Below are 26421 nucleotides of genomic sequence, written 5' to 3'. Positions count from 1 at the left end.
CCGCCACCCCCCAGCTACAGAGGTCATGAAGAACAAATACATTATAAAGGATCGATGCTTTTTATTCCCCAGTTCTTTTCTTTTATCCTGATACTTAAAAAGGACAAATGTAATAACTGGATGCGAGGTTTAGTGCAGTGCAGGGGCGGACTGACAACTCATGGGGCCCCCGGGCAATAGGGGATCATGGGGCCCCTGTGTCCTCGCCCACACTCAAAAAAGCCTATGAAAAAGGTACCAGGGGCATCTTATGGGGCCCCCTACTGACCCCGGGCCCTCGGGCAGTGCCCGAGTTTCCAAATGGTCAGTCCGCCCCTGGTGCAGTGTAACACTGTTGGAAGATGAATAGGGCAATTATATAGAGCCCCCCTCCCCCCCAAAAAAACCCCAATGAGGACAATTAAGAAGGAGCGAGGGACAGAAGGATTAAGCCATAAAAAAGCCGTCCTTGAACTCCAGTCCAGTGGCTTTGACTCGGCTGAAATGATAGTCAACAAAAATAATGACGATCTCCTGAGCTATTACGGGATAAATGAGGTGAGAGGGATCTGCTAGAACCCAACCGTATACCAGGTGGAAATAACAACTAACCAAACCAAAATGATGCAGCAATAATATATAATACAATATGGCAAAAACAAACAAAGTGACATCAATAAATATATATATGTGACAAAAAAAATCAGTGGATTGATCCTCTCTAGGATCTCAATATAAAGTGACATAAAATATACAGTATATACGTGCCAATAAATCAGTGGATTGATCCTCTCTGGGATCTCAAACTGAAAAAGTGATCACACCTGGTATAAAAAACCAGGAACCAATACCCCCACTATCCAAAATCGGATCATACACAAAATAAAATAAAACACAAATAGGTGTGAATCCCCAAATAGGGACTGTGACAGGAGGTAGGCAGGACATGGGGCCCCTGTGTCCTCACCCACACTCAAACCACACCCAAAAAAGCCTATGAAAGGTACCAGGGGCATCTCATGGGGCCCCCTACTGACCCGAGTTCCCAAATGGTCAGTCCACCGCTGCCCAGAACAGGGAAGGAGAGGGGGAAGGGCCAAAGTAATTGTAATCCGGCCCCAGGTAGGGCAAGTTTGAGTCTCTGGCAAGTACTAATACAGGCAGGGTGATGGAGGGGGGTTCACGGATAGTCCCAGAAGGGAAAAGTAGGGGTGGTTCATGGATAGTCAAGGCAGGGGACACTCACAGTTCTGGCAGGGGTCCCCTCTGGCTCACACAGCCGGCAGCAGGCAATGATACTTCTTACTACACAGCAGATAATCCAACGGAGTATTTCAGGATAATCCTGGCCCAGGGTATTAGGCAGGGTATCTTTGGACCCATAGCGGGTATTTCTGGCACACAGCGGCAGCGGGTAATCCTGGCCCAGAGTATTAGGCAGAGTAGCAGCGGGTAATAGTCCTAGCCCAGTGTATTGGGAAGAGTGGCAGCGGGTAATAGTCCTGACCCAGAGTATTAGGCAGAGTGTTCAGCGGAGATGGCTGCGGGGGTCTGGCCTCAAGGGAACAGCAGGTGAAGGGGGGTGGGGGCATGGCACACCGTGACAGGGATCAATAAATTCATGCAGATGGTGACAAATATTGGCTAAATGAAGCCAAAAAGTAAATAGTGACATAAAATGGATCCCTAAATGTGGGATCAATTAAATACAATAGTGCCAAAAAAACACACATAGAAAAAATATATTTATGAGGCTCCTTGAAAAAGTCACGTGATAGTGTGACGTAACGCGTAGGACGTGAGTGTGGTGACGTGACCTTTAGGGCGAAGATCCGCTTTAAATAAAACATTTCCATTTTTATTACATGCCTTTACTTTACAGCCAGTGATGTAATCACTGGGTCTCTGTGCTCCTCTATGCAAGGCATGCACAACGTGGCTGGTGGGTGGGGCCAGCAGGATGCCATACATAGCTTCTGGAAAATCCTCACAGAAGCTCTCAGTCCTGATGCAAGCAGTGGGCTGGCTTTTGGGAGGAGTTATGCCTTGATGGGTGGGTGTCAATCCAGATGAGTGGGCGTTCCTAGGCAGGCTGAGCCTCCATGACTGAAATCCAATGCATGAAAGGGGCAGGTCAGGGGAGGAAAGAGCTAGATGATGTCCCATCATTGGTGTCAGTGGGAGGAATAGTGTTCCATCATTGGTGTCAGTGGCAGGAATAGTGCCCCATCATTGGTGTCAGTGGGAGGAATAGTGCTCCATCATTGGTGTCAGTGGCAGGAATAGTGTCCCATCATTGGTGTCAGTGGAAGGAATAGTGCCCCATCATTGGTGTCAGTGGGGGGAATAGTGTCCCATCATTGGTGTCAGTGGGAGGAATAGTGCCCCATCATTGGTGTCAGTGGGAGGAATAGTGCCCCATCATTGGTGTCAGTGGGAGGAATAGTGCCCCAACATTGGTGTCAGTGGGAGGAATAGTGCCCCATCATTGGTGTCAGTGGGAGGAATAGCGCCCCATCATTGGTATCAGTGGCAGGAATAGTGTCCCATCATTGGTGTCAGTGGCAGGAATAGTGCCCCATCATTGGTGTCAGTGGGGGGAATAGTGTCCCATCATTGGTGTCAGTGGGAGGAATAGTGCCCCATCATTGGTGTCAGTGGGAGGAATAGTGCCCCATCATTGGTGTCAGTGGGAGGAATAGTGCCCCAACATTGGTGTCAGTGGGAGGAATAGTGCCCCAACATTGGTGTCAGTGGCAGGAATAGTGTCCCATCATTGGTGTCAGTGGCAGGAATAGTGCCCCATCATTGGTGTCAGTGGGGGGAATAGTGTCCCATCATTGGTGTCAGTGGGAGGAATAGTGCCCCATCATTGGTGTCAGTGGGAGGAATAGTGCCCCATCATTGGTGTCAGTGGGAGGAATAGTGCCCCAACATTGGTGTCAGTGGGAGGAATAGCGCCCCATCATTGGTATCAGTGACAGGAATAGTGTCCCATCATTGGTGTCAGTGGCAGGAATAGTGCCCCATCATTGGTGTCAGTGGGAGGAATAGTGTCCCATCATTGGTGTCAGTGGGAGGAATAGTGCCCCATCATTGGTATTAGTGGGAGGAATAGTGCCCCATCATTGGTGTCAGTGGGAGGAATAGTGCCCCATCATTAGTATCAGTGGGAGGAATAGTGTCCCATCATTGGTGTCAGTGGGAGGAATAGTGTCCCATCATTGGCGTCAGTGAGAGGAATAGTGCCCCATCATTGGTGTCAGTGAGAGGAATAGTGCCCCATCATTGGTATCAGTGGGAGGAATAGTGCCCCATCATTGGTGTCAGTGGGAGGAATAGTGTCCCATCATTGGTGTCAGTGGGAGGAATAGTGCCCCATCATTGGTGTCAGTGGGAGGAATAGTGTCCCATCATTGGTGTCAGTGGGAGGAATAGTGCCCCATAATTGGTGTCAGTAGGATGACTAGTGCCCAAACATTGGTATCAGTGGAAGGAATAGTGCCCCATCATTGGTGTCAGTAGGATGAATAGTGCCCCATCATTGGTGTCAGTAGGAGGAATAGTGCCCCATCATTGGTGTCAGTAGGAGGAATAGTGCCCCATCATTGGTGTCAGTGGGAGGAATAGTGCCCCATCATTGGTGTCAGTAGGAGGAATAGTGCCCCATCATTGGTGTCAGTAGGAGGAATAGTGCCCCATCATTGGTGTTAGTGGGAGGAATAGTGCCCCATCATTGGTGTCAGTGGGAGGAATAGTGCCCCATCATTGGTGTCAGTAGGAGGAATAGTGCCCCATCATTGGTATCAGTGGGAGGAATAGTGCCACATCATTGGTGTCAGTGGGAGGAATAGTGCCCCATCATTGGTATCAGTGGGAGGAATAGTGCCCCATCATTGGTGTCAGTGGGAGGAATAGTGCCCCATCATTGGTGTCAGTAGGAGGAATAGTGCCCCATCATTGGTGTTAGTGGAAGGAATAGTGCCCCATCATTGGTGTCAGTGGGAGGAATAGTTCCCCATCATTGGTGTCAGTAGGAGGAATAGTGCCCCATCATTGGTGTCAGTGGGAGGAATAGTGTCCCATCATGTATCAGCGGCAAGACACAGTGTGGAGACCACTGCATTAAATAAAAGGGGTGGGGCCAGGGACAGTCAGGTTGGGGAGGAAAGGGCTAGTTGATCTCGGCCGTCATCCAGCCAGGAAAGGAGGCGGAGCTCTATCTGACTGCCATCAGCTTCTAATGTACATTGTGAGAAGCTCACAGTGTGCGGTGAAATCAGAGGAAGCCGCGTCAGTCCAGGAGAAGACTGATGGGAAGGTCGGGGTTCCACTTTAACTCGCCATCCTCTGTATTTCTTGAAGTGCGATGAGACAATCCTCCGGCTTTACCGAGATTAAAGGGAGATTTACTAATTCATGACTATCGATCGTCCCTCATCATGGAATCCGAAGGGTTCAAGGACTATTGACAGGGTAAAGCCACCGGCAATAAATCATGCTAAAGCGGCAATCGAGGGATTTGACATCAGAACAACTTCACATTCTCGGGGGTCTCATCAGTGCCGGCGACGGAATCGCATCATTCGCTACGCGGCCGTCAGATCCTCGTCGAGGTTTGTTTTGAGCCGCGTTCGCTCTCCTCGGGGCGTTTGTTTCATCTCGGAGTACCGATTAATGGGCGCTTCTCGCCCGCCGCCCACCAAAGCCTGGATTCCGACCTTTCATGTCCACAATTGGATAAGCACTTCTTCTTTTTTTTTCTTCTTTCAAAAACAGCGGCTAAAACATTCTTTAATCGCAAAGTGCTGCAGATATTACAATAGCAGAAGCCATGAACCGGGTCCAAATGATTTCCTTTGTGTTAGAAATGGAATTCCAAGGTTGGAGAGCCACCAGGGGCGGACTGACAACTCACGGGGCCCCCGGGCAATAGGGGATCATGGGGCCCCTGTGTCCTTGCCCAAACTCAAAAAAGCCTATGAAAAAGTTACCAGGGGCATCTCATGGGGCCCCCTACTGACCCCGGGCCCTCGGGCAGTGCCCGAGTTTCCATATGGTCAGTCCGACCCTGAGAGCCGCTATGTAATGTTGTGGAAGGATGATCCGCTTCTATTCTGCCTCCCCCCAGTCCTCCCCTCATCAACATGATGTGAGGTCCCCCTGAAAATCCATACCAGACCCTAAATCCAAGCACCCCCCCCCCCAAACAATACCAGGCTATATCCCTGGACTGGTGGTTGTGGGGGTCTAAGTTCTAGGGTGGACCTCTCCTGCATAAACACCCTGTCCCCATGTTGATGAGGACAAGGACCTCTTGCCCACAACCCTGGACCGGTGGTTGTGGGAGTCTATGGGCAGGGGGCTTGTGGGATCTGGAAGACAACTTTAATAATATGGAAAGGAGGAAATGGTGAGTGTGGACACCCCCCCCCTCCATATTGGGCCACATCCCTGGACCGGTGGTTGTGGGGCTCTAGGTTCTAGGGTGGACCTCTCCTGCATAAACATCCTGTCCCTGTGTTGATGAGGACAAGGGCCTTCTGCCCACAACCCTGGACCGCTGGTTTTGGGAGTCTATGGGCAGGGGGCTTGGTGGGATCTGGAAGACAACTTTAATAATATGGAAAGGAGGAGAGGGAGAGTGTGGACACTCCTCCCCCCAAACTATACCAGGCCACATGCCCTTAAAATGGGGGTGAGGTGCCTTGCTAGGGTGGACCTCTGCTGCATAAACACCCTGTCCCCATGTTGATAAGGACAAGGGCCTCTTGCCCACAACCTTGGACCGGTGGTTGTGGGGGGTCCATGGGCAGGGGGCTTAGTGGGATCTGGAAGACAACTTTAATAATATGGAAAGGAGGAGAGGGCGAGTATGGACACCCCCCCTCCATATCGGGCCACATCCCTGGACCGGTGGTTGTGGGGCTCTAGGCTCTAGGGTGGACCTCTCCTGCATAAACACCCTGTCCCCGTGTTGATGAGGACAAGGGCCTCTTGCCCACAACCCTGGACCGCTGGTTTTGGGAGTCTATGGGCAGGGGGCTTGGTGGGATCTGGAAGACAACTTTAATAATATGGAAAGAAGGAGAGGGCGAGTGTGCACACCCCTTCCCCCCTCCATATCGGGCCACATCCCTGGACCGGTGGTTGTGGGGGGTCTAGGCTCTAGGGTGGACCTCTCCTGCATAAACACCCTGTCCCCATGTTGATAAGGACAAGGGCCTCTTGCCCACAACCTTGGATCGGTGGTTGTGGGGGTCTAGGATCTACGGTGAACCTCTCCTGTGTAAACACCCTGTCCCCATGTTGATGAGGACAAGGGCCTCTTGCCCAAATTCCTGGACCGTTGGTTGTGGGGGTCTAGGTTCTAGGGTGGACCTCTCCTGCATAAACACCCTGTCCTCGTGTTGATGAGGACAAGGGCCTCTTTCCCACAACCCTGGACCGGTGGTTGTGTGGGGTCCATGGCCAGGGGGCTTAGTAGGATCTGGAAGACAACTTTAATAATATGGAAAGGAGGAGAGGGCGAGTGTGGACACCCCCCCCCTCCATATCAGGCCACATCCCTGGACCGGTGGTTGTGGGGGTCTAGGTTCTAGGGTGGACCTCTCCTGCATAAACACCCTGTCCCCGTGTTGATGAGGACAAGGGCCTCTTGCCCACAACCTTGGATCGGTGGTTGTGGGGCTCTAGGCTCTAGGGTGGACCTCTCCTGCATAAACACCCTGTCCCCGTGTTGATGAGGACAAGGGCCTCTTTCCCACAACCCTGGACCGGTGGTTGTGTGGGGTCCATGGCCAGGGGGCTTAGTAGGATCTGGAAGACAACTTTAATAATATGGAAAGGAGGAGAGGGCGAGTGTGGACACCCCCCCCCCCTCCATATCAGGCCACATCCCTGGACCGGTGGTTGTGGGGGTCTAGGTTCTAGGGTGGACCTCTCCTGCATAAACACCCTGTCCCCATGTTGATGAGGACAAGGGCCACTTGCCCACAACCCTGAACCGGTGGTTGTGGGGGTCTAGGTTCTCGGGTGGACCTCTCCTGCATAAACACCCTGTCCCCATGTTGATGAGGACAAGGGCCTCTTGCCCACAACCCTGGACCGGTGGTTGTGGGGGTCTAGGTTCTCGGGTGGACCTCTCCTGCATAAACACCCTGTCCCCATGTTGATGAGGACAAGGGCCTGTTGCCCACAACCCTGGACCGGTGGTTGTGAGGGTCTAGGTTCTAGGGTGGACCTCTCCTGCATAAACACCCTGTTCCCGTGTTGATGAGGACAAGGTCCTCTTGCCCACAACCCTGGACCGGTGGTTGTGGGGGTCTAGGTTCTAGGGTGGACCTCTCCTGCGTAAACACCCTGTCCCCATGTTGATGAGGACAAGGGCCTCTTGCCCACAACCCTGGACTGGTGGTTTTGGGGGTCTAGGTTCTAGGGTAGACCTCTCCTGCATAAACACCCTGTCCCCGTGTTGATGAGGACAAAGGCCTCTTGCCCACAACCCTGGACCGGTGGTTTTGGGGGGTCTAGGTTCTAGAGTGGACCTCTTCTGCATAAACACCCTGTCCCCATATTGATGAGGACAAGGGCTTCTTGCCCACAACCCTGGACCGGTGGTTGTGGGGGGTCCATGGGCAGGGGGCTTGGTGGGATCTGGAAGGCAACTTTAATAATATGGAAAGGAGGTGAGGGTGAGTGTGCCCCCCCCCGCATACCAGGCCACATCCCTGGTTGTGGGAGTCTACGGGCCGGGGGCTTAGTGGGACCTGGAAGCCAACTTTAATAATATGGGAAGGAGGAGAGGGCGAGTGTGCACACCCCCCCCCCCATACTGGGCCACATTCCTGGATTGGTGGTTGTGGGATTTTACAGGCAGGGGGCTTAATGGAATCTGGAGGAAAACTTTAATAATATGGAAAGGAGGAGAGGGGGAGTGTGCACCCCCCCCCCCCATACTGGGCTGCATCCCTGGACCGGTGGTTGTGGGATTCTTTTGGCAGGGGGCTTAGTGAGATCTGGAAGACAACTTTAATAATATGGAAAGGAGGAGAGGACGAATGTGCGGCCCTGCCTCCTAAATCATATCAGGCCACATGCCCTCAACATGTGGGGGTGCCTTGCTAGGGTGGACCTCTCCTGGATAAACACCATGAGGACAAGAGCCTCTTGCCCATAACTCTGGTCCAGTGGTTGTGGGGTCTGCAGGCAGGGGGATTAGTGGGATCTGGAAGCCAGCTTTAATCATAAGGAAAGGAGGAGAGGGTATTCCCACCTCCTAAAGCATACCAGGCCACATGTCCCTTACTTGGGGGCAAGTAGCCTTGTCATGGTGGACCTCCCCTGGTAAAGCACCTTTTCCCCATGTTGATGAGGACAAGGGCCTCTTGCCCACAACCAGGGACCAGTGGTTATGGGGGCTATGGGCAGGGGGCTTATTGGGACTTGGAAGTCTGGTTCAATAATAGGGAAAGAAGGAGAGGGCACGCATATGCCCCCCCTCCCAAACCATATAAGGCCGCATGCCCTAACTTGGGGGGATACCTTGCCAGGGTGGACCTCCCCTGATAAAACACTTTGTCCCCATGTTATTGAGGACAAGGGCCTCTTGAACATAACCCTGACCCGGCGATTGTGGGGGTCTGCGTGCAGGGGTCTTATCAGAATCTGGAAGCCCCCTTTATTAATAAGAAAAGGAGGAAAGGGCAAGTGGTGTGCGCTCCCTCCAAACATACCAAGATGGGGAATGACTTGTCGGGGGGACAAGGGGTCCCAATGATACTAGTTTCAATTCCCCCCCTCACATGAATGAGCATGGGGTACATAGTATAAAAGATTGTAATCTAAAAATAAACACATCTAAACATTTGGCAAGTCCTTTATTTTAAAAAAAGTGCCTCGTAAATCCATCATCAATCACATCATCCAAGGATGCAGATCCATGTCAATCACAATGCAGGATGGTCAATGACCCGCCATTTGACGACCCTCCAAAAGAAAAAAAAATGCAGCTACTGAGATATGTTCTGCTCCTTCAATTGTCACCTGTCCCACCCATATTGCTTTCATGGCCATGGATTCCCAGCCATGTAAGTCAATGGGGCTGCCAAATGAAAAGTCTGACGGATGACAGCTGGCCAAGTGGATGGGGTCTCCAAGTGAGAAACATTGACCATACTGTATATGGATAAGCCCATATATAGTCAATGATGTCACCGGGATTACCCCCCTACGGGATTATGATCTCCCCAGCCATGTACCTCAATGGGGCTGGTGATGCTACTGGTTGTAAAGGACTCTGCGAAGCCTTCACCCACTGGCATCCCTAACAACCTTGACATAGCAGGAGGTATAGGAAGGAAATGGGTAAATGTAAAGTAGACAGCACCTTCAAGAGCTTAGTCCACCCAAAGCTTATATTTCGGTTCCTTATACAGTATCTCAGGGTTTCTGAGAGTGAGCTCCTAGGCCATGACAACTGAAAAGGGTTCATTATGGAATATGCAGCAGGAATGAGACTATTCTGAGATCCAACCCAGAACTCAGGGAAGGGCAGAGGGGTTTCATTCCCTCAAGAGATAAGAGAAGCCATCAGGTGCTACTCATCAAATTCCACTTATAACTGAAACATTAGATGGATTGATCCTTTAAGCAATACAACGTACTATACACATCTGGGTACACTTTGTGCATCAATCTACAAAATTCCTCACGTTGGTGGTATTTGGATGGCATCAGAAGTTCCCTCACCTGTATACGCATAGTGTACGAGGGCTTTTAGAGCATCTGGGTCCACGCCTTCCATTTTGATCTCCTCCTCCTTAGCTTCGCGGACATCATTTGTAAACATTGCAGCAAAGTAGTCAGAGACGGCACTCAGGACCAACCTAGAGAGAAAGGTGTTCTGGTGATTCTGAGACATCATTATATTAATCTCTGTCTGAGTCTGCGTTCTACAATAGATTGTGTCATAACTCCCAACCGTCTCCAGTTTCTGGGTTTTTAAGCTAATCTTGGGGTTCAGAGGACCCATCCTATGTCCCAGTGCCAGGTGCTGGGACGCGTGCACCTGCACCCAATGCCAATATCTAACTGACGTCTTTGCAGTAGAGTTGGGAGCACCTATCTCCACCATTTCTAGTCATATGGCTAAAATATAACATGACAGAGCCTCTAGGGAAGTCAGGGATACGCTCCATCAATGTGCTCTGAGGCGTTATGTTGGGCCTAAGTCTGAAGGGGTGATAAGGGGGTGAAGGAAGAGTGCTGATCTGAGGCCTGAAGAGGGGCTGATTGGGGGCAGAGCTGAGGTCTGAATGTTATGGGGTGATAATCTAAGGTCTGAATGTTAAGGAGGATGATCTATGACTGGAATGTTAAGGGAGGATGATATGGGGTTTAAATTTTAGGTATTGGGGGGATGGGCTGATCTGGGGTCTGAATGTTAAGGAGGAGATGATCCAAGGTCTAGATTTTAGGAGCAGCTGTTCTGAGGTCTGTATATCAAGGGGGTATCTAAGGGCCATGTGTTAGAGGAAAAGATATGGGGTCTAAAATTTAAGGGAGTGATCTAGGGTTTGAATATTAAGCGGGCATGATTTGGGGCCTAAATATTGTGGAGATTGAATATTATTGTATATGGCCTGAATTTTAAGGAAGAGGGGGTCTGCATTTTAAGGATGGGGGGGGGAGCTGTTATCTAAGGTTATTTTTGTTCCACATAACTCTGTCCCTTTCTTGAAATGAGTGGCTAGTAGGATGTGCTTCCCCCATCCCAAGAGTAAGGAAAGACTGGAATCCCCATTACTTTTTAATACTTTAAGTGTCCCCGTATAAAATTCACCCTTACTTCCTGCCTTGGTGACTAACCTACAACCGTCTGATCTACCACCTCACTGACAACAATCTTCTTGACCCCTTACCATCTGGTCCCCACTGAAATTACCCATCTAAAACTCAATGATGACTTACAAACTTCTAACATCAATGGTCACCACTCCATGCTCATACCATTAGATCCCTCTGCTACCTTAGACTCAGTTGTCCACACACTCCATTCCCTTGACTTCCAAGACTCTGCTCTGTTCCTCCTATCTATCTAAATGCTCTTTCAATGTCACCTATATCTCTATCTCCTCCTCTTCTCTTTCTGTAGGGGCCCCCCAAGGCTCTGTCCTCAGACCCCTTTGATTGTCAAACTACACTTCCTCACTTGGTTGATTATTAGCTTCCTATGGCTATCAAAACCATCTCCATGCTGATGACACTCAAATCAATGTCTTTACTGATCATTCCCTCACTAATTTACCACCGGACATATTAGTATGGATGTCACACCACTTTCTAAAATTAAATCTTTCCAAAATTGAACTCGTAATACCACCTGCCATGCCCCCCCTCCCAACTTCTCCATCAAGATCCAAAGGAAAAACTATCGGTCCCTCATGCCAGGGTGCTAAGTGTAATCCTGGACTATTTCTTCTTCTCCACTTTACCAACTGCTCAGTGTCCATCGATCTTCTCAGCCAATCCCTTCACTGGCTCCCAATTACCAAAAGCATTAAAATACTAACAACAGCTTACAAAGCCATCCATAGTTCTGCTCCAAATGACATCACCAACTTCATCTCAAAATATCACCTAAAGTGTCCTCTCTGCTCCTCCAAAGACCTCCTACTCTAAAGCTCTTTCATCATCTCTTCCAATGGCTATATCACAAGATTCATCTCAAAATATCACCTAAAGTGTCATCTCTGCTCCTCCCAAGACCTCCTGCTCTATAGCTTTTTTATCATCTCTTCTCATGGCTACATCATCAACCTCATCTCAAAATATCACCCAAACCGTCCTCTATGCTCCTCCCAAGACCTACTGTTCTAAAGCTCTTTTATCATCTCCTCACAAGCTTCATCTCAAAATATCACCCAATGTGTCATCTCTGCTCCTCCCAAGACCTCCTGCTCTATAGCTTTTCATCATCTGCTCTCATGGCTACATCATCAACCTCTTCTCAAAATAACACCCAAACCTTCCTCTATGCTCCTCCCACGATCTCCTGCTTTATAGTTTGGTCATCAACTCCTCCCATGGCTACATCATCAACTTCATCTCAAAATATCACCCAAACCATCCTCTATGCTCCTCCCAAAACCTCCTGCTCTATAGTTTTTTCATCATCTCCTCTCATGGCTACATCATCAACCTCATCTCAAAATAACACCCAAACCGTCCTCAATGCTCCTCCCAAGACCTCCTGCTCTGAAGCTCTTTTATCATCTCCTCCAATGGCTACATCACAAGCTTCATCTCAAAATATCACCCAATGTGTCATCTCTGCTCCTCCCAAGACCTCCTGCTCTATAGCTTTTTCATCATCTCCTCTCATGGCTACATCATCAACTTCATCTCAAAATAACACCCAAACCGTCAGCAATGCTCCTTCCAAGACCTCCTGCTTTATAGTTTGGTCATCAACTCCTCCCATGGCTACATCATCAACTTCATCTCAAAATATCACCCAAACCGTCCTCTATGCTCCTTCCAAGACCTCCTGCTCTATAGCTTTTTCATCATCTCCTCCCATGGCTACATCACCAACCTCATCTCAAAATATTACTCAAACCATCCTCTCCACTCGTTCTGAGACCTCTTGCTTTATAGCTCTGTCATCATCTCCTCCCGTGGCTACATCACCAACTTCATCTCAAAATATCACCTAAATCGCCCTCTCAGCTCCTCCCGAGATTTGCTCTTTAGTTCCCTCATCACCTCCTCCCGAGATCTCCTACTCTGTAGTTCCCCCATCACCTCCCATGCTCACCTCCAGGACTTTTCAAGAGCCTCTCCTATCCTCTGGAACTCCCTATTCCAATCTGTCCAGCTATCTCCCACTCTGTCCACCATTGGGGGATCCCTGAAAATGCATCTCTTCAGGAAGGCTTATCCCACCTCCACCTAACAACTGAATTTTACTTTCTCAATCAACTCATCCCCATCATAATAAAAGAACATAAATAAATTCATACCTTTCATAAGTTCTCCTTTGGAGTGCCCCCTCACCTGCTGTCCTAGGCACCTGCCCACATGTGTACCGGATATAGTGACCCTGTTAGAGCAGATCATGTAGAATCTCTTAAAGGGGATTTACCTGTGTGCAGGTATTTTATAATTCCCGGCGATCAGCAGGACATCACACAGCTGCTTCTGCTGCAGGTAGTTCTCCATCTTTCGGAAGGTTTGCTCGGCATGGTTTAAGCTCTGGAAATACTCGTCCGAAGCACCGGTGGTCATTCTACTGGGACAGGGGCTGGAGTCCGGGAGCCTGGCGGAAGAAGAAGAGTATGATGAGCAATCAACCTCCACTCAGTCTACATAACATCCTAACTTTGTAGCATTACAATCGTGTGTCCTCCATTCTAAAGGCGACTGTGCCGTATTTGGCATCCGTGGCAGATGCATTTTTAAAGGGGACCTGTCATTAGAACTCGGGCTTCGCTTAAATCAATATAGGAGCTTGCCATGAATGTGAAACTGATCTGAGCTTCTTTAATTGAGCCAAAGCCTAGGCAATGGTCACAAGGTCTCCATAAGTGCCTAAAGATGAGATCTGAGTCTCTTGCATTGCCTCCCTGCCTGGGTTGAATACATGTGAAGTCTGGGGTAGAGGAATAATCTGCAATACTTACCTAATTAGTTGCTCCAACTTGTTGATGGGCCTTCCTCATGTACAGTGAAGGACTATTGGTCCTGTATTCTACATGATGACCACGAATGAGCTCAGGCATGTTTGGATCCTAGTCTGAACCCACTTGGGCCATCTCACAAAGAACGTGTCACAGCTCTCCGCCAATCACAACCGGTTGAGGCATGCCCCGCCCTGCAGCAGCAAGTATGCACACCCCTGAGGAATGTCTCATCCACTTATAATTGGTAGGGCCCAGTAACAGCTTCTTGGTGGGTTCAGACTAGGATCCCAACACGCCTGAGCTCATTCCTGTTGATGGCGTTAGCAAGCCACCGCCAGAGCATCTTAGAGAAGAGGCTTTAGGGTACTGATCACGAAGCATGGAGGACGCCAGCTGGGGAAAGTATCCTTGAATTGGGGTAAGGGGCCTGCAAGAGTCTTTGTGCCTGCAGTGAGGCCGCCCATGTAATGCATATATGTGGTGGCCAAGAGAAATCAGAAATCCCCCCTCCTAGCACTAATTTCCCCAACAAATGTCCCCTCCTAGCACAAATCCCCCTCATTTATCCCTGCTAGCACAAATCCAACCCCCCCAACCTCCCTTCCTAACAGAAATCTCCCCCTCCTAGCACTAATTCTACTCCCAAATTTCCCCTACTAGCACAAATCCCCCCCTATTCATCCTTACTAGCACAAATACAACCTCCCTTCCTAACAGAAATCTCCCTCCTAGCACTAATTTCCCCACCAAATGTCCCCTCCTAGCACAAATCCAACCCCCCCCCCCAACCTCCCTTCCTAACAGAAATCCCCCTCTCCTAGCACTAATTCTCCCCCCAAATTTCCCCTTCTAGCACAAATCCCCCCCCCCCCCCCCATTCATCCCTACTAGCACAAATCCAACCTCCCTACCTAACAGAAATCCCCCTTCTAGCACTAATTCTCCCCCAAAATTTCACCTCCTAGCAGAAATCACCCCCAATCATCCCTACTAGCACAAATCCCCCCAATCATCACTACTAGCACAACCCCCCCCCCATCATCCCTACTAGCACAAATCTCCCCCCAATCATCCCTACTAGCACAAATCCCCCCCAATCATCCCTACTAGCACAACCCCCCCCCCATCATCCCTACTAGCACAAATCCTCCCTAATCATCTCTACTAGCACAAATCCCCCCCCCCCCCAATCATCCCTACTAGCACAAATCCTCCCCAATCATCCCTACTAGCACAAATCCCCCCCTAATCATCCCTACTAGCACACATCGACCCCATCCAACCTCCCTTCCTAACAGAAATCCCCCCTCCTAGCACTAATTATCCAGCCAAATTTCCTCTCCTAGCAGAAATCCCCCTCTAATCATCCCTAACAGAAATCCCCCCTCCTAGCACTAATTTTCCCCCCCAAATTTCCCCTCCTAGCAGAAATCCCCCCCCCCCCATTCATCCCTACTAGCACAAGTCCACCCCCCAACCTCCCTTCCTAACAGGAATCCCCCTCCTAGCACTACTTTCCCCAACAAATGTCCCGTCCTAGCACAAATCCCCCCCCCCCTATTCATCCCTACTAGCACAAATCAAACCCCCCAACCTTCCTTTCTAACAGAAATCCCCCCTCCCAGCACTAATTCTCCCCCTAAATTCCCCCTCCTTGCACAAATCTCCCCTAATCATCCCTACTAGCACAAATCCACCCCCCCCAACCTCCCTTCTTAACAGAAATCTCCCCTCCTAGCTCTAATTTCCCAAACAAATGTCCCCGCCTAGCACAAATCCCCCCCCCTTCATTCATTCCTACTAGCACAAATCCAACCCCCCAACCTCCCTTCCTAACAGAAATCCCACTCCTAGCACTAATTATCCTCCCAAATTTCCCCTCCTAGCACAAATCCCCCCCCAATCATCTCTAACAGCACAATTCAGCCCCCAACCTCACTTCTTAACAGAAATCCCCCCTCCTAGCACTAATTTTCCAAATTTCCCCTCCTAGCAGAAATCCCCCCCAATCATCCCTACTACCACAAATCCCCCCCTAATCATCCCTACTAGCACAAATCCCCCCCAATAATCCCTACTAGCACAAATCCCCCCCCCCCACCCTCCCTTCTTAACAGAAATCTCCCTTCCTAGCACTAATTATCCCTCCAAATTTCCTCTCCTTGCAGAACCCCCCCTCCCCAATCACCCCTACTAGTACAAATCACCCCCCCCCCCTCCAATCATCCCTACTAGTACAAATCCACCCCCCCCCCCCCAATCATCCCTACTAGTACAAATCCACCCCCCCTCCAATCATCCCTACTAGTACAAATCCACCCCCCCCCTCCAATCATCCCTACTAGTACAAATCCACCCCCCCCCCTCCAATCATCCCTACTAGTACAAATCCACCCCCCCCTCCAATCATCCCTACAAGCACAAATCTAACCTCCCTTCCTAACAGAAATCCACCCTGCTAGTACAAATCCCCCCTCCAAATCACCCCTTCTAGCACAACCCCCCCAAATCCCCAACCGGGCCCTCCTGCCCGCCCCTTATCCTGGCCCTGGGTGCCATTAAGAATGGTTAGGATCTGGTGAAACGTGTCATTGGGAGGTAATTATAATGCCGTATGATGTGGGTTGTCAGCGAGCGCCGTGTTCATGGCAATCTGACTAATACATCACCGCGCAGAACGCGATTTTATTCCATTAACCTCTCTGAATAAAATAAATATTTGCCGGCTGGTTCGTCACGCCGGCTGTTTATTCTTCTGAATGTCGCCGCGTGCGTTTCTCTCCCTCATTGTTCAGATACAACTAGTTCTCTGCTTTGTGCTCAAGGCCATTCTGGAAATAAACCAGAGCCAGGCAATAAACACTTTCCATTTCTGGGGGAAAATCTGCACATATTTGACCTTCCCTGCACCCCCCTCATCATCATTCTATTTTTCAAATGAAACCCTTCTATTTTCATTCCATACTTTATTTTAGACTCAAAAGGTATAAGGTACAGTATGTGAGCGCACTAAAAGGAGCAGCACAATAGGCAACCAGAGAAAACCTTAAAACAAAATAATAAATCACAGCGCAGCGCAAAAAAAAAAAAAATATTCTTTTAAGGTGCCTCAACGATGAAGTAGATGAAGATGGATAAATGAGTATAAAATATATATAGAAATGTTCCAACAGTGACAATAGTGCTCTGAAGGTGCCTACTTCAAAGGTATTCCGGTGCTTGTGCAAATGGTATAGTAAAATTGCGCACTCACCAGATGCGCAACATAAATGCACATATGGATATAGATCCAGATGTCCTCTCAAGGAGATCAGGGTAGACCAGGTAGTAGGTAATCCTCCCTCTGAAGGGTAAGTGGCACACCAGATAATTCCAGGGCTTTACGATGATCCAAATCAGCCAGAGGTTCCCTGAAGGGTTTGGTGGGTGTAGCTTCCTGGATATACAGGAGATCCCCCCTCTGGGCACTGGAATGGACGTGTGATCTTGAATGGGCTTCTGCAAATGAATTACTCCACCTGCTTGTATAGTATCGGTCCAGGGGTGGACTGACCATTTGGAAACTCGGGCACTGCCCGAGGGCCCGGGGTCAGTAGGGGGCCCCATGAGATGCCCCTGGTACCTTTTTCATAGGCTTTTTTGAGCTTGGGAAAGGACTCAGGGGCCCCATGAGTTGTCAGTCCGCCACTGTATCGGTCAGATCGTAGCCGCTGCCTGGGAAGTCCCTCAGCTTCCTCCCGCTCAGGTTGAGGATCCCGGTGATGAGCGCCTCCTCCAGGGCCCGGTCCAAGCTCCTGGCCGTGTTCTGGTGAATGGTTCCTGTGCTCCAGTGCGGTCCATGGGGGAAGCTGTTAAACCGGGATCCTCATCCTGAGCAGGAGGAAGCTGAGGGACTTCGATCTGACCGATACTACACAAGCGGGTGGAGTAATTTGTTTCCAGTACCCAGAGAGGGGATCTCCTGTATATCCAGGAAGCTGCACCCACCAAACCCTTCAGGGGATCTCTGGTTTTTTTAGACTTCTTGGTGTCATCACTGGGTCTTAAGGCTTCTCTATGCGATGCAGGCAGATCGTGGCTGGTGGGAGGGGCCTATATGAAAGAGGCAGGCCAGGGACAGTTAGGTTGGGGAGGAAAGTGGTATATGATGCTGGACATCCTCCAGCCAGGAAATGAGGTAGAATCTATCCACACACAGTTGTACTGGCTCCTCTCCTGTGCTGAAACTGCTTATGGCTGGTGAAAGGGCCTGGACAGGGGGCTTTATATAGCTTTCTGAAAACTGTACCCGGCCTCAGTACTCCTCCCCAGAGCCCTTTTTTTGATTGAAAAGATACTTTTATTACAGAAGCATCAAAAACAACATGATACGTGTAATCGGGGTACATCTCACCCTATACTGCGACGTAGCGCACCACATGGCAATATAGTTCCAAGCATACAATAAATACATTCAGAAATAAATACATTCGCTCAGCGGTATGATGCCTGACGTGATGTGCAGAGGACAAATCCCACGTCATGCATTACGCCGCTTACCCCAAAAACTGTAACATTCTAATACACATTACATTACATTACATTACATCGAGTTTATATAGCGCCAAAGGGTTTGCTCAGCGCTGTACAATAGAGGGGGGACAATACATGAAACATTACAGCAACTACAAACAGCACACGAGGGGTAAGAGGGCCCTACTCTTTCGAGCTTACAATCTGGGAGGGAGGGGGTAGTGGTACAGGAGGAAGTGGCTGTGGGGGATGGAGTGGTAGGAGGAATGAAGGAGAGCAGCAGTTAGGTGAGGGTGGGGTAGGCTTCCCTGAAGAGATGGGTTTTCAGGGAGCGCCTGAAGGTGAGGAGGGAAGGTGACAGTCTGATGGGTTGGGGTAGTGAGTTCCAGAGGATGGGGGAGGACCTGGAGAAGTCTTGCAGTCGTGCGTGTGAGGAGGAGACCAGGGAGCAAGATAGAAGGAGGTCCTGTGAAGAGCGAAGGGTACGGGTAGGGTGGTACTTGGGAATCAGGTCGGTGAGGTAGTTAGGGGCAGTGTTGTGAATGGCTTTGTAGGTCAGAGTGAGTAGTTTGAATTTGATGCGTTGGGCAATGGGGAGCCAGTGGAGGGAGAGGCAGAGGGGGGTGGCAGAGGTGGAGCGGTTGGTGAGGTGGATGAGTCTGGCAGCTGAGTTCAGGATGGTCTGAAGCGGGGAGAGCCTGCACTGGGGTAGGCCGGTGAGGAGGGAGTTGCAGTAGTCCAGGCGTGAGATAATCAGGGAGTGTACAAGTAGTTTAGCGGTGTCTGGGGTAAGGAAGGAGCGTATTTTGGCGATATTGCGGAGGTGGAGCCTGCATGTGTTTGTCAGTGATTTGACATGAGGTTGGAAGGAGAGGTTAGAGTCCAGAATGACCCCAAGGACTTTGGCTTGCGGGGCGGGATTGATGGTGGTGATGTTAGTAGTGATGGATAGGATGGGGGGGGGGGCGCGGGCAGGAGGGAAGACGAGAAGCTCGGTTTTGGAGAGGTTGAGTTTGAGGAAATGGAGCGACATCCAGTCAGAGATGTCGTTTAGGAGGTGAGTGATGCGGGCGGAGAAAGTGGAGGTGAGGTGAGGGGTGGAGAGGTAAATTTGAGTGTCATCAGCATAGAGATGGTAGTTGAAGCCGTGGGAGTGTATGAGTTTGCCAAGGGAGGAGGTGTAGATGGAGAAGAGAAGGGGTCCAAGGACAGAGCCCTGGGGGACCCCAACAGAGAGGGGGAGGGAAGGGGAGGTGGCACCATTGTAGGAAACGCTGAAGGAGCGTCGGGATAGGTAAGAGGAGAACCAGGAGAGAGCGGTTTCTCTGATGCCAAGGGAGAGTAGTTTATTAAGGAGGAGGGGGTGGTCAACTGTGTCGAAGGCCGCGGAGAGGTCCAGGAGGAGGAGGACAGAGTAGTCGCCTTTGGCTTTGGCGGTAAGTAGGTCGTTGGTGATTTTGAGGAGGGCGGTTTCGGTGGAGTGTAGGGGACGGAAGCCGGACTGTAGTGGATCAAGGAGGTTGTTGTCAGTTAGGTGGGCGCTTAGGCGGTTGTAGACTAAGCGCTCCAGGAGTTTGGAAGTGAGTGGCAGCAGGGAGATGGGTCTGAGGTTGTTTGGGTCAGAGGGGTCCAGGGAGGGCTTTTTGAGTATGGGGGTGATGTGCGCATGCTTTAGGGGGGAGGGGAATACGCCGGTAGAGAGGGAGAGATTGAAGATGTGGGTGAGGGAGCAGATGAGGGAAGAGGGGGGTGACTGGAGGAGTCGAGAGGGGATAGGGTCTAGGGGGCAGGTAGTGAGGCGGGCTTCAGAGAAGACCCTGGTGACTTCCTCAGTGGTAGCGGGGCTGAAGGAGTGCAGAGCTGGTGGGGTTACGGTAAGCGGGGTCTTGGGTGTGGAGGGGGGCAGTGCGGTTGCGAGGTCAGAGGAGGGAAGAGATGAGGGGGAGATAGGGGGGGGGAGGCTAGGTGGGGAGGTAGATTGCGAGTTGACTATGTCCTGACGGATAGCATCAATTTTATTGTGGAAATGAGTGGCAATCTCGTGGGCGGTGAGTGAGGTACTGAGTGGAGGAGGGGGGGGAGAGAGCAGGGAGTTGAAGGTGGAGAAGAGTCGGCGAGGGCAGGAGGAGAGGGTGTTAATCAGGTTTACGAAGTAAGCCTGCTTGGCGGCGTGGAGGGAGGAGGTGTAAGTGAGGAAGGCAGATTTGTAGAGGGAGAATGAACGGGGGGACCTGGTTTTGCGCCATAGGTTTTGTACACATTACGTTTCCTAATAATACTAGTGCATGCAAAGACGAAAACCGGATATTACGATCAACAATAGGCACCGGGTGAGTGTGGGAAGGGGAAAAAAAAAAAAAAAAAAAGGGGGGGGGGGGAAAGAAACACAGGCCCGAAGCTTTATTGAAAGACAAAGACACGCAAGGGGGAGTAGGGGGAAGGGGGAAATCTTCAGACGTCCTCTTCCTCCTTAAAATCCATCAAGGTATAGTCCCTGATCAGTCTGCGGCAGTCCTCAATGGACATCCTCTCCCGCTGGTGGATGAGGCGCTTTCTGGCGCACCATAAAGCGTCCTTAAAACAACACAGCACCCTCCAGGCGCCGTCAATGTCCTCCAGAGAAAAAGTTCCACAGAATAGTCCATTCAACACCCCAAAGTGAGTGGTGGCTGTCTGTGGTACAAAGTCCTTGAGTTCAGGTTCCAGGGCCCCCAACAGGGCCTGAGCAAATGAGCACTCCCAGAAAACGTGGTAAGACGTTTCCTCGTGGATGATGCAGAAGGGGCGGTGTCTGTATCTGCTCAGGTTCCTGGCATGCATAAATGTCCTGAGAGGCAACCCCCCCTTGGATTGCCATCCATGCCAGGTCTTTGTGCCTGTTGGTGAGGATGTTGGAAGAAACGTTCCTCCAGACCACCTTGCAGGTGTCTGAAGGCAGGCCTGGAACCGACTCCAAAATGTCGCTGGCTTGGATGAGCTTGTAGATGGTCTTTGGCTTCCACAAGTCAGGCTTGACTCCCTGCAGCCCTTGCTCCCTGATGAACTTGAAGGTATCCAAGTAGTACCAAGGAGTGTCCCAGTTGTAGGGGATGGAACTGTCCCAAGTATCCCACCCCAGGGACCTCCAGAGAGGCAACAGGAAGAAGCGAGACATTGCGTTCCCGCCAGAGTCCATAGTCCGTCTTGGCAAAGTTCTGCGGATGCAGTTGCAAGCAAAGAACACCCTCAGCTGGGTGGCGATGTCGGGCACGCCCTTACCGCCCTTGAGGGGTTCCTTGAACATGACTGCCCGCTTCACTCTGTCCATCTTGGAGCCCCAGATGAAGTGAAACACCGCCCTGGTGATGGCCTTACAGGTGTTGACCCGAGGGGGCCAGGCCTGGGCGAGGTACTGCAACACAGGGAGAATCTCGCTGCGGAGTACCAGTGTCTTCCCTTCGATGGTGAGGTCTCTGAGGCTCCAGAGTCCAAACTTTTGACGCATCTTGGCCAGTCTCCTCCCCAGAGCCCTTAGTCCTCATGCAAGCAGTGGGCTGGCTCTTGGGAGGAGTTATACAAATATCATCATTGGATCTCTGTGCTTCTCTATGCAATGCAAGTGGATCATGGCTGATGGGAGGGGCCAGTCAAGGTGCTCTTCATAGCTTCCTGAAAACTGCACCGTGCCTCAGTTCTCCTCCCAAGAACCCTCAGTCCTGAAGCAAGAAGTGGGCTGGCTGCTGGGAGGAGTTATACAAATATCATCATTGGATCTCTGTGCTTCTCTATGCAATGCAAGTGGATCATGGCTGATGGGAGGGGCTGGCAGGTTGCTGAACATAGCCTCAGTACTCCTCTCAACAGCCCTCAGGTCTGATTCAAGCATTGAGAGGAGCTATGCAAATATCTTTACCGGATCTCTGTCATGCTCTATGCAATGCATGTGGATCATGGCTGGTGGGAGGGGCCAGCAGGTTGCTGAACATAGCCTCAGTACTCCTCTCAAGGGCCCTCAGTCCTGAAGCAAGCATCAGGCTGGCTGCTGGGAGGAGTTATGCAAATACCATCACCGGATCTCTGTGATTCTCTATGCAATGCATGTCCTCATTCCTGATGCAAGCAGTGGGAGGAGTTATACAAATATTAAACTGCCTTGATGGGTGGAAGCCAGTCCGAAGGAGTGGGCGTTCCTAGGGAGGCTTCATTTGCATGCGGACCACTCTAGGTAACACCCTTATGTGATGCTGAACCTCCATGAATGAAAGCACTAAAATCCAATGAATGGAAAGGGGCGGACCAATGGGAGGAGTTCTGCAAATATCATACCTGGATCTCTGTGATCCTCTATGCCAGCGGTTCTCAACCTGGGGGTCGCGACCCCTTTGGGGGTCGAACAACACTTTCCCAGGGGTCGCCTAAGACCATCGGAAAACACATATTTCCGATGGCCTTAGGAACCGAGACACCGCTCCTTGATCCGTCTGCAGGTGTGGGCGGGATGACATGCCGTCCCTGTCATCTGGACACACCCCCAGGATCAATCCTTCCTCGTCGGTGATTGGCCGCCGGAACTGTAGCTCAAGAGAGGCACACAGGCGGCCAATCACCGGCGAGGAGGTGGAGCTTGGAAAGGAGGAGCCGAGCGGCACCGCGAAGCACGAGCGAGTGAAGAGGAGGAAAGCGGCCGGAGAAGGAAGCCATCTGACCGGTAAGTGTTTGTACCATGGGAGAGGGAGGGAGCGAGCGAGCCCAGGCTGGAGCAGGGGTCAGCAAGGTAAGTATCATTGGTGTCAGTGGGAGGAATAGTGCCCAATCATTGGTGTCACTATTACCAATGATGGGGCACTATTCCTCCCACTGACACCAATGATGGGGCACTATTCCTACCACTGACACCAATGATGGGGCACTATTCCTCCCACTGACACCAATGATGGGGCACTATTCCTCCCACTGACACCAATGATGGGGCACTATTCCTCCCACTGACACCAATGATGGGGCACTATTCCTCCCACTGACACCAATGATGGGGCACTATTCCTCCCACTGACACCAATGATGGGGCACTATTCCTACCACTGACACCAATGATGGGGGCACTATTCCTACCACTGATACCAATGATGGGGCACTATTCCTCCCATTGACACCAATGATGAGGCACTATTCCTCCCACTGACACCAATGACGTGGCACTATTCCTCCCACTGACACCAATGACGGGGCACTATTCCTCCCCCCACTGACACCAACGATGGGGCACTATTCCTCCCACTGACACCAATGATGGGGCACTATTCCTACCACTGACACCAATGATGGGGCACTATTCCTCCCACTGACACCAATGATGGGGCACTATTCCTCCCACTGACACCAATGATGGGGCACTATTCCTCCCACTGACACCAATGATGGGGCACTATTCCTCCCACTGACACCAATGATGGGGCACTATTCCTCCCACTGACACCAATGATGGGGCACTATTCCTACCACTGACACCAATGATGGGGGCACTATTCCTACCACTGATACCAATGATGGGGCACTATTCCTCCCATTGACACCAATGATGAGGCACTATTCCTCCCACTGACACCAATGACGTGGCACTATTCCTCCCACTGACACCAATGACGGGGCACTATTCCTCCCACTGACACCAATGACGGGGCACTATTCCTCCCACTGACACCAATGATGGGACACTATTCCTCCCACTGACTCCAATGATGGGGCACTATTCCTCCCACTGACTCCAATGATGGGGCACTATTCCCCCCACTGACACCAATGATGGGGCACTATTCCTCCCACTGATACCAATGATGGGACACTATTCCTCCCACTGACACCAATGATGGGGCACTATTCCTCCCACTGACACCAATGATGGGGCACTATTCCTCCCACTGACACCTGTGATGTGGCACTATTCCTCCTACTGCAAAATTACAGTTATGAAGTAGCAATGAAAATAATTTTATGGTTGGGGGTCACCACAACATGAGGAACTGTATTAAGGGGTCGCGGCATTAGAAAGGTTGAGAACCACTGGTCTATGCAATGCAAGTGGATCATGGCTGGTGGGAGAGACCGGCAGGTTGCTGAACATAGCCTCAGACTCCTCTCAAGAGCCCCCAGTCCTGAAGCAAGCAGTAGGCTGGCTTCTGGGAGGAGTTATGCAAATATCTTCACTGGATCTCTGTGCTTCTTTATGCAATGCATGTGGATCATGGCTGATGGGAGGGGCCGGCAGGTTGCTGAACATAGCCTCAGACGCCTCTCAAGGGCCCTCATTCCTGAAGCAAGCAGAGGGCTGGCTTCTGGGAGGAGTTATGCAAATATCTTCACTGGATCTCTGTGCTTCTCTATGCACTGCATGAGGATCGTGGCTGGTAGCAGGGGCCGGCTGGTTGCTGAAGATAGCCTCAGACTCCTCTCAAGAGCCCCCAGTCCTGAAGCAAGCAGTAGGCTGGCTGCTGGGAGGAGTTATGCAAATATCTTCACTGGATCTCTGTGCTTCTTTATGCAATGCATGTGGATCATGGCTGGTGGGAGGGGCCAGAAGGTTGCTGAACATAGCCTCAGACTCCTCTCAAGAGCCCCCAGTCCTGAAGCAAGCAGTGGGCTGGCTGCTGGGAGGAGATATGCAAATATCTTCACTGGATCTCTGTGCTTCTCTATGCACTGAATGAGGATCATGGCTGGTGGGAGGGGCCGGCTGGTTGCTGAACATAGCCTCAGTATTCCTCTCAAGAGCCCCCAGTTCTGAAGCAAGCAGTGGGCTGGCTGTTGGGAGGAGTTATGCAAATATCACCGGATCTCTGTGATTCTCTATGCAATGCATGTCCTCAGTCCTGATGCAAGCAGTGGGAGGAGTTATGCAAATATTAAAACGCCTTGATGGGTGGAAGCCAGTCTGAAGGAGTGGGCGGTCCTAGGGAGGCTTCATTTGCATGCGGACCACTCTAGGTAACGCCCTTATGTGATGCTGAACCTCCATGAATGAAAGAACTGAAATCCAATGAATGGAAAGGGGCGGGCCGATGGGAGGAGTTCTGCGACTATCAAAATGCCATGATGGGTCCAGGGTAGGATGCGTTTGCACGAAGAACGCTTCATTCAACACGGACGCGCTGCTCAGCTTCCATGATTGATAGGGACCTTTCTAATGAATGAAAGGGGCGGGGCCAGGGGACTGTCAGGCTGGGGAGGAAAGAGCTAGATGACGCCGGACCTCCCACAGCCCGGAAATGAGGCGGAGCTCTCTCTGACTTGCTGTGACTTTTGTTGTGAGAAGCTCACAGTGTGCGGTGAAACCAGAGGAAGCCATTCCCCAGCTGGATATTAAAGCCGGGATCCCGGCGCTGCAAGGCACACGAGCCAATCGCCTCCAAAGTGCTTCGGACCGATTTCTTTTTTTCCCCGGCGCGACTTTGTTTAGCGAAGTGATAATAATTCGCCCGAACAGCCGCCTCCCCCCTCCCCGTCCTCTCCCGGCCGAGGAGTTATTACTGGCTGCAGGCGAGAACATAATTATATTTGAAATTAAAGTTCTGCGGGGGGGGGGGGGGAGGGGGTGGAAAATTGCAATTCCGAAATCAATTGCGCCGATCGATCAATTATTCATCTCTGCTCTGGCGGACTAAGGCGGTGGGATGCCGGGAGCCGCGGCGAATCCCGTCTCTCCCCCCCTCGGGGTTCCTCCGATGACTTCCCTAATCACCCCCCCATTGAAGAGGAGAGGCTGGAGGGGGGGCTGAAGTGTCGGCTCTCCCGGCTCAGAACGCTTTTCCTGGCGGCGATCTCATTGTGAAGAGGCAATAAGCAGATCGCGCTGTGCGCTAATTGTCCTCCCGCCGCGGCGAGGAGCGCGTTTTGTTCCGCTACGCCACCGCCGGCTTCTTTCCTTTCCTCTTTATTTCTCCTATATGACCCAAAGCGGGGACTTTAGGGACCCATTAACCCCTTCAAACGGCGAGAAGGAAACATTTATTACATCGCAGGTTACCAGTTGGTAGATAAGGCGGCTGCATTAGTTTTCTTTCATGGGCTTTCTTTCCTTTATTTTCAGCTGGTGATCCAGCCAAAAAGTCTGTTTTCTTAACCGTCTCCCACCCGCCATATAAGGTAATGACGGGCGCAAGGCGGTTCTCTCGTTCTGGGAGGATGTCATATGACGTCCTCCCACTCTAGCTGCACGTGCGCGGCTCCGGGAGCGCGCAGCGCGGTGATTGGTGGTGAGCTGTGTCCCAGG

General features: G+C 51.0%; 1 protein-coding gene across 1 annotated transcript in view; it reads right to left on the bottom strand.

The window, feature by feature from the left end:
- LOC149444167 (kelch-like protein 4) overlaps positions 1-26421 on the bottom strand; it is a 217033-nt gene that overhangs the window by 104205 nt on the left and 86407 nt on the right. The window contains exons 2-3 of the mRNA XM_089654865.1: positions 13127-13300; positions 9730-9866 (exon numbers count right to left, since the gene is read on the bottom strand). Coding sequence (XP_089510991.1) covers positions 9730-9866; positions 13127-13269 — 280 coding nt within the window. The 5' untranslated portion in view covers positions 13270-13300. The remainder of the gene's footprint in view (positions 1-9729; positions 9867-13126; positions 13301-26421) is intronic.

Source organism: Staurois parvus, unplaced genomic scaffold (assembly GCF_062004578.1).
Source record: "Staurois parvus isolate SC_StPar_1 unplaced genomic scaffold, SC_StPar_1.0 ptg000812l, whole genome shotgun sequence".
Taxonomy (NCBI): Eukaryota; Metazoa; Chordata; class Amphibia; order Anura; family Ranidae; genus Staurois; species Staurois parvus.
The sequence above is the reverse complement of the archived record's forward strand: the minus strand, read 5'-3'. Positions and strand labels throughout refer to the sequence as shown.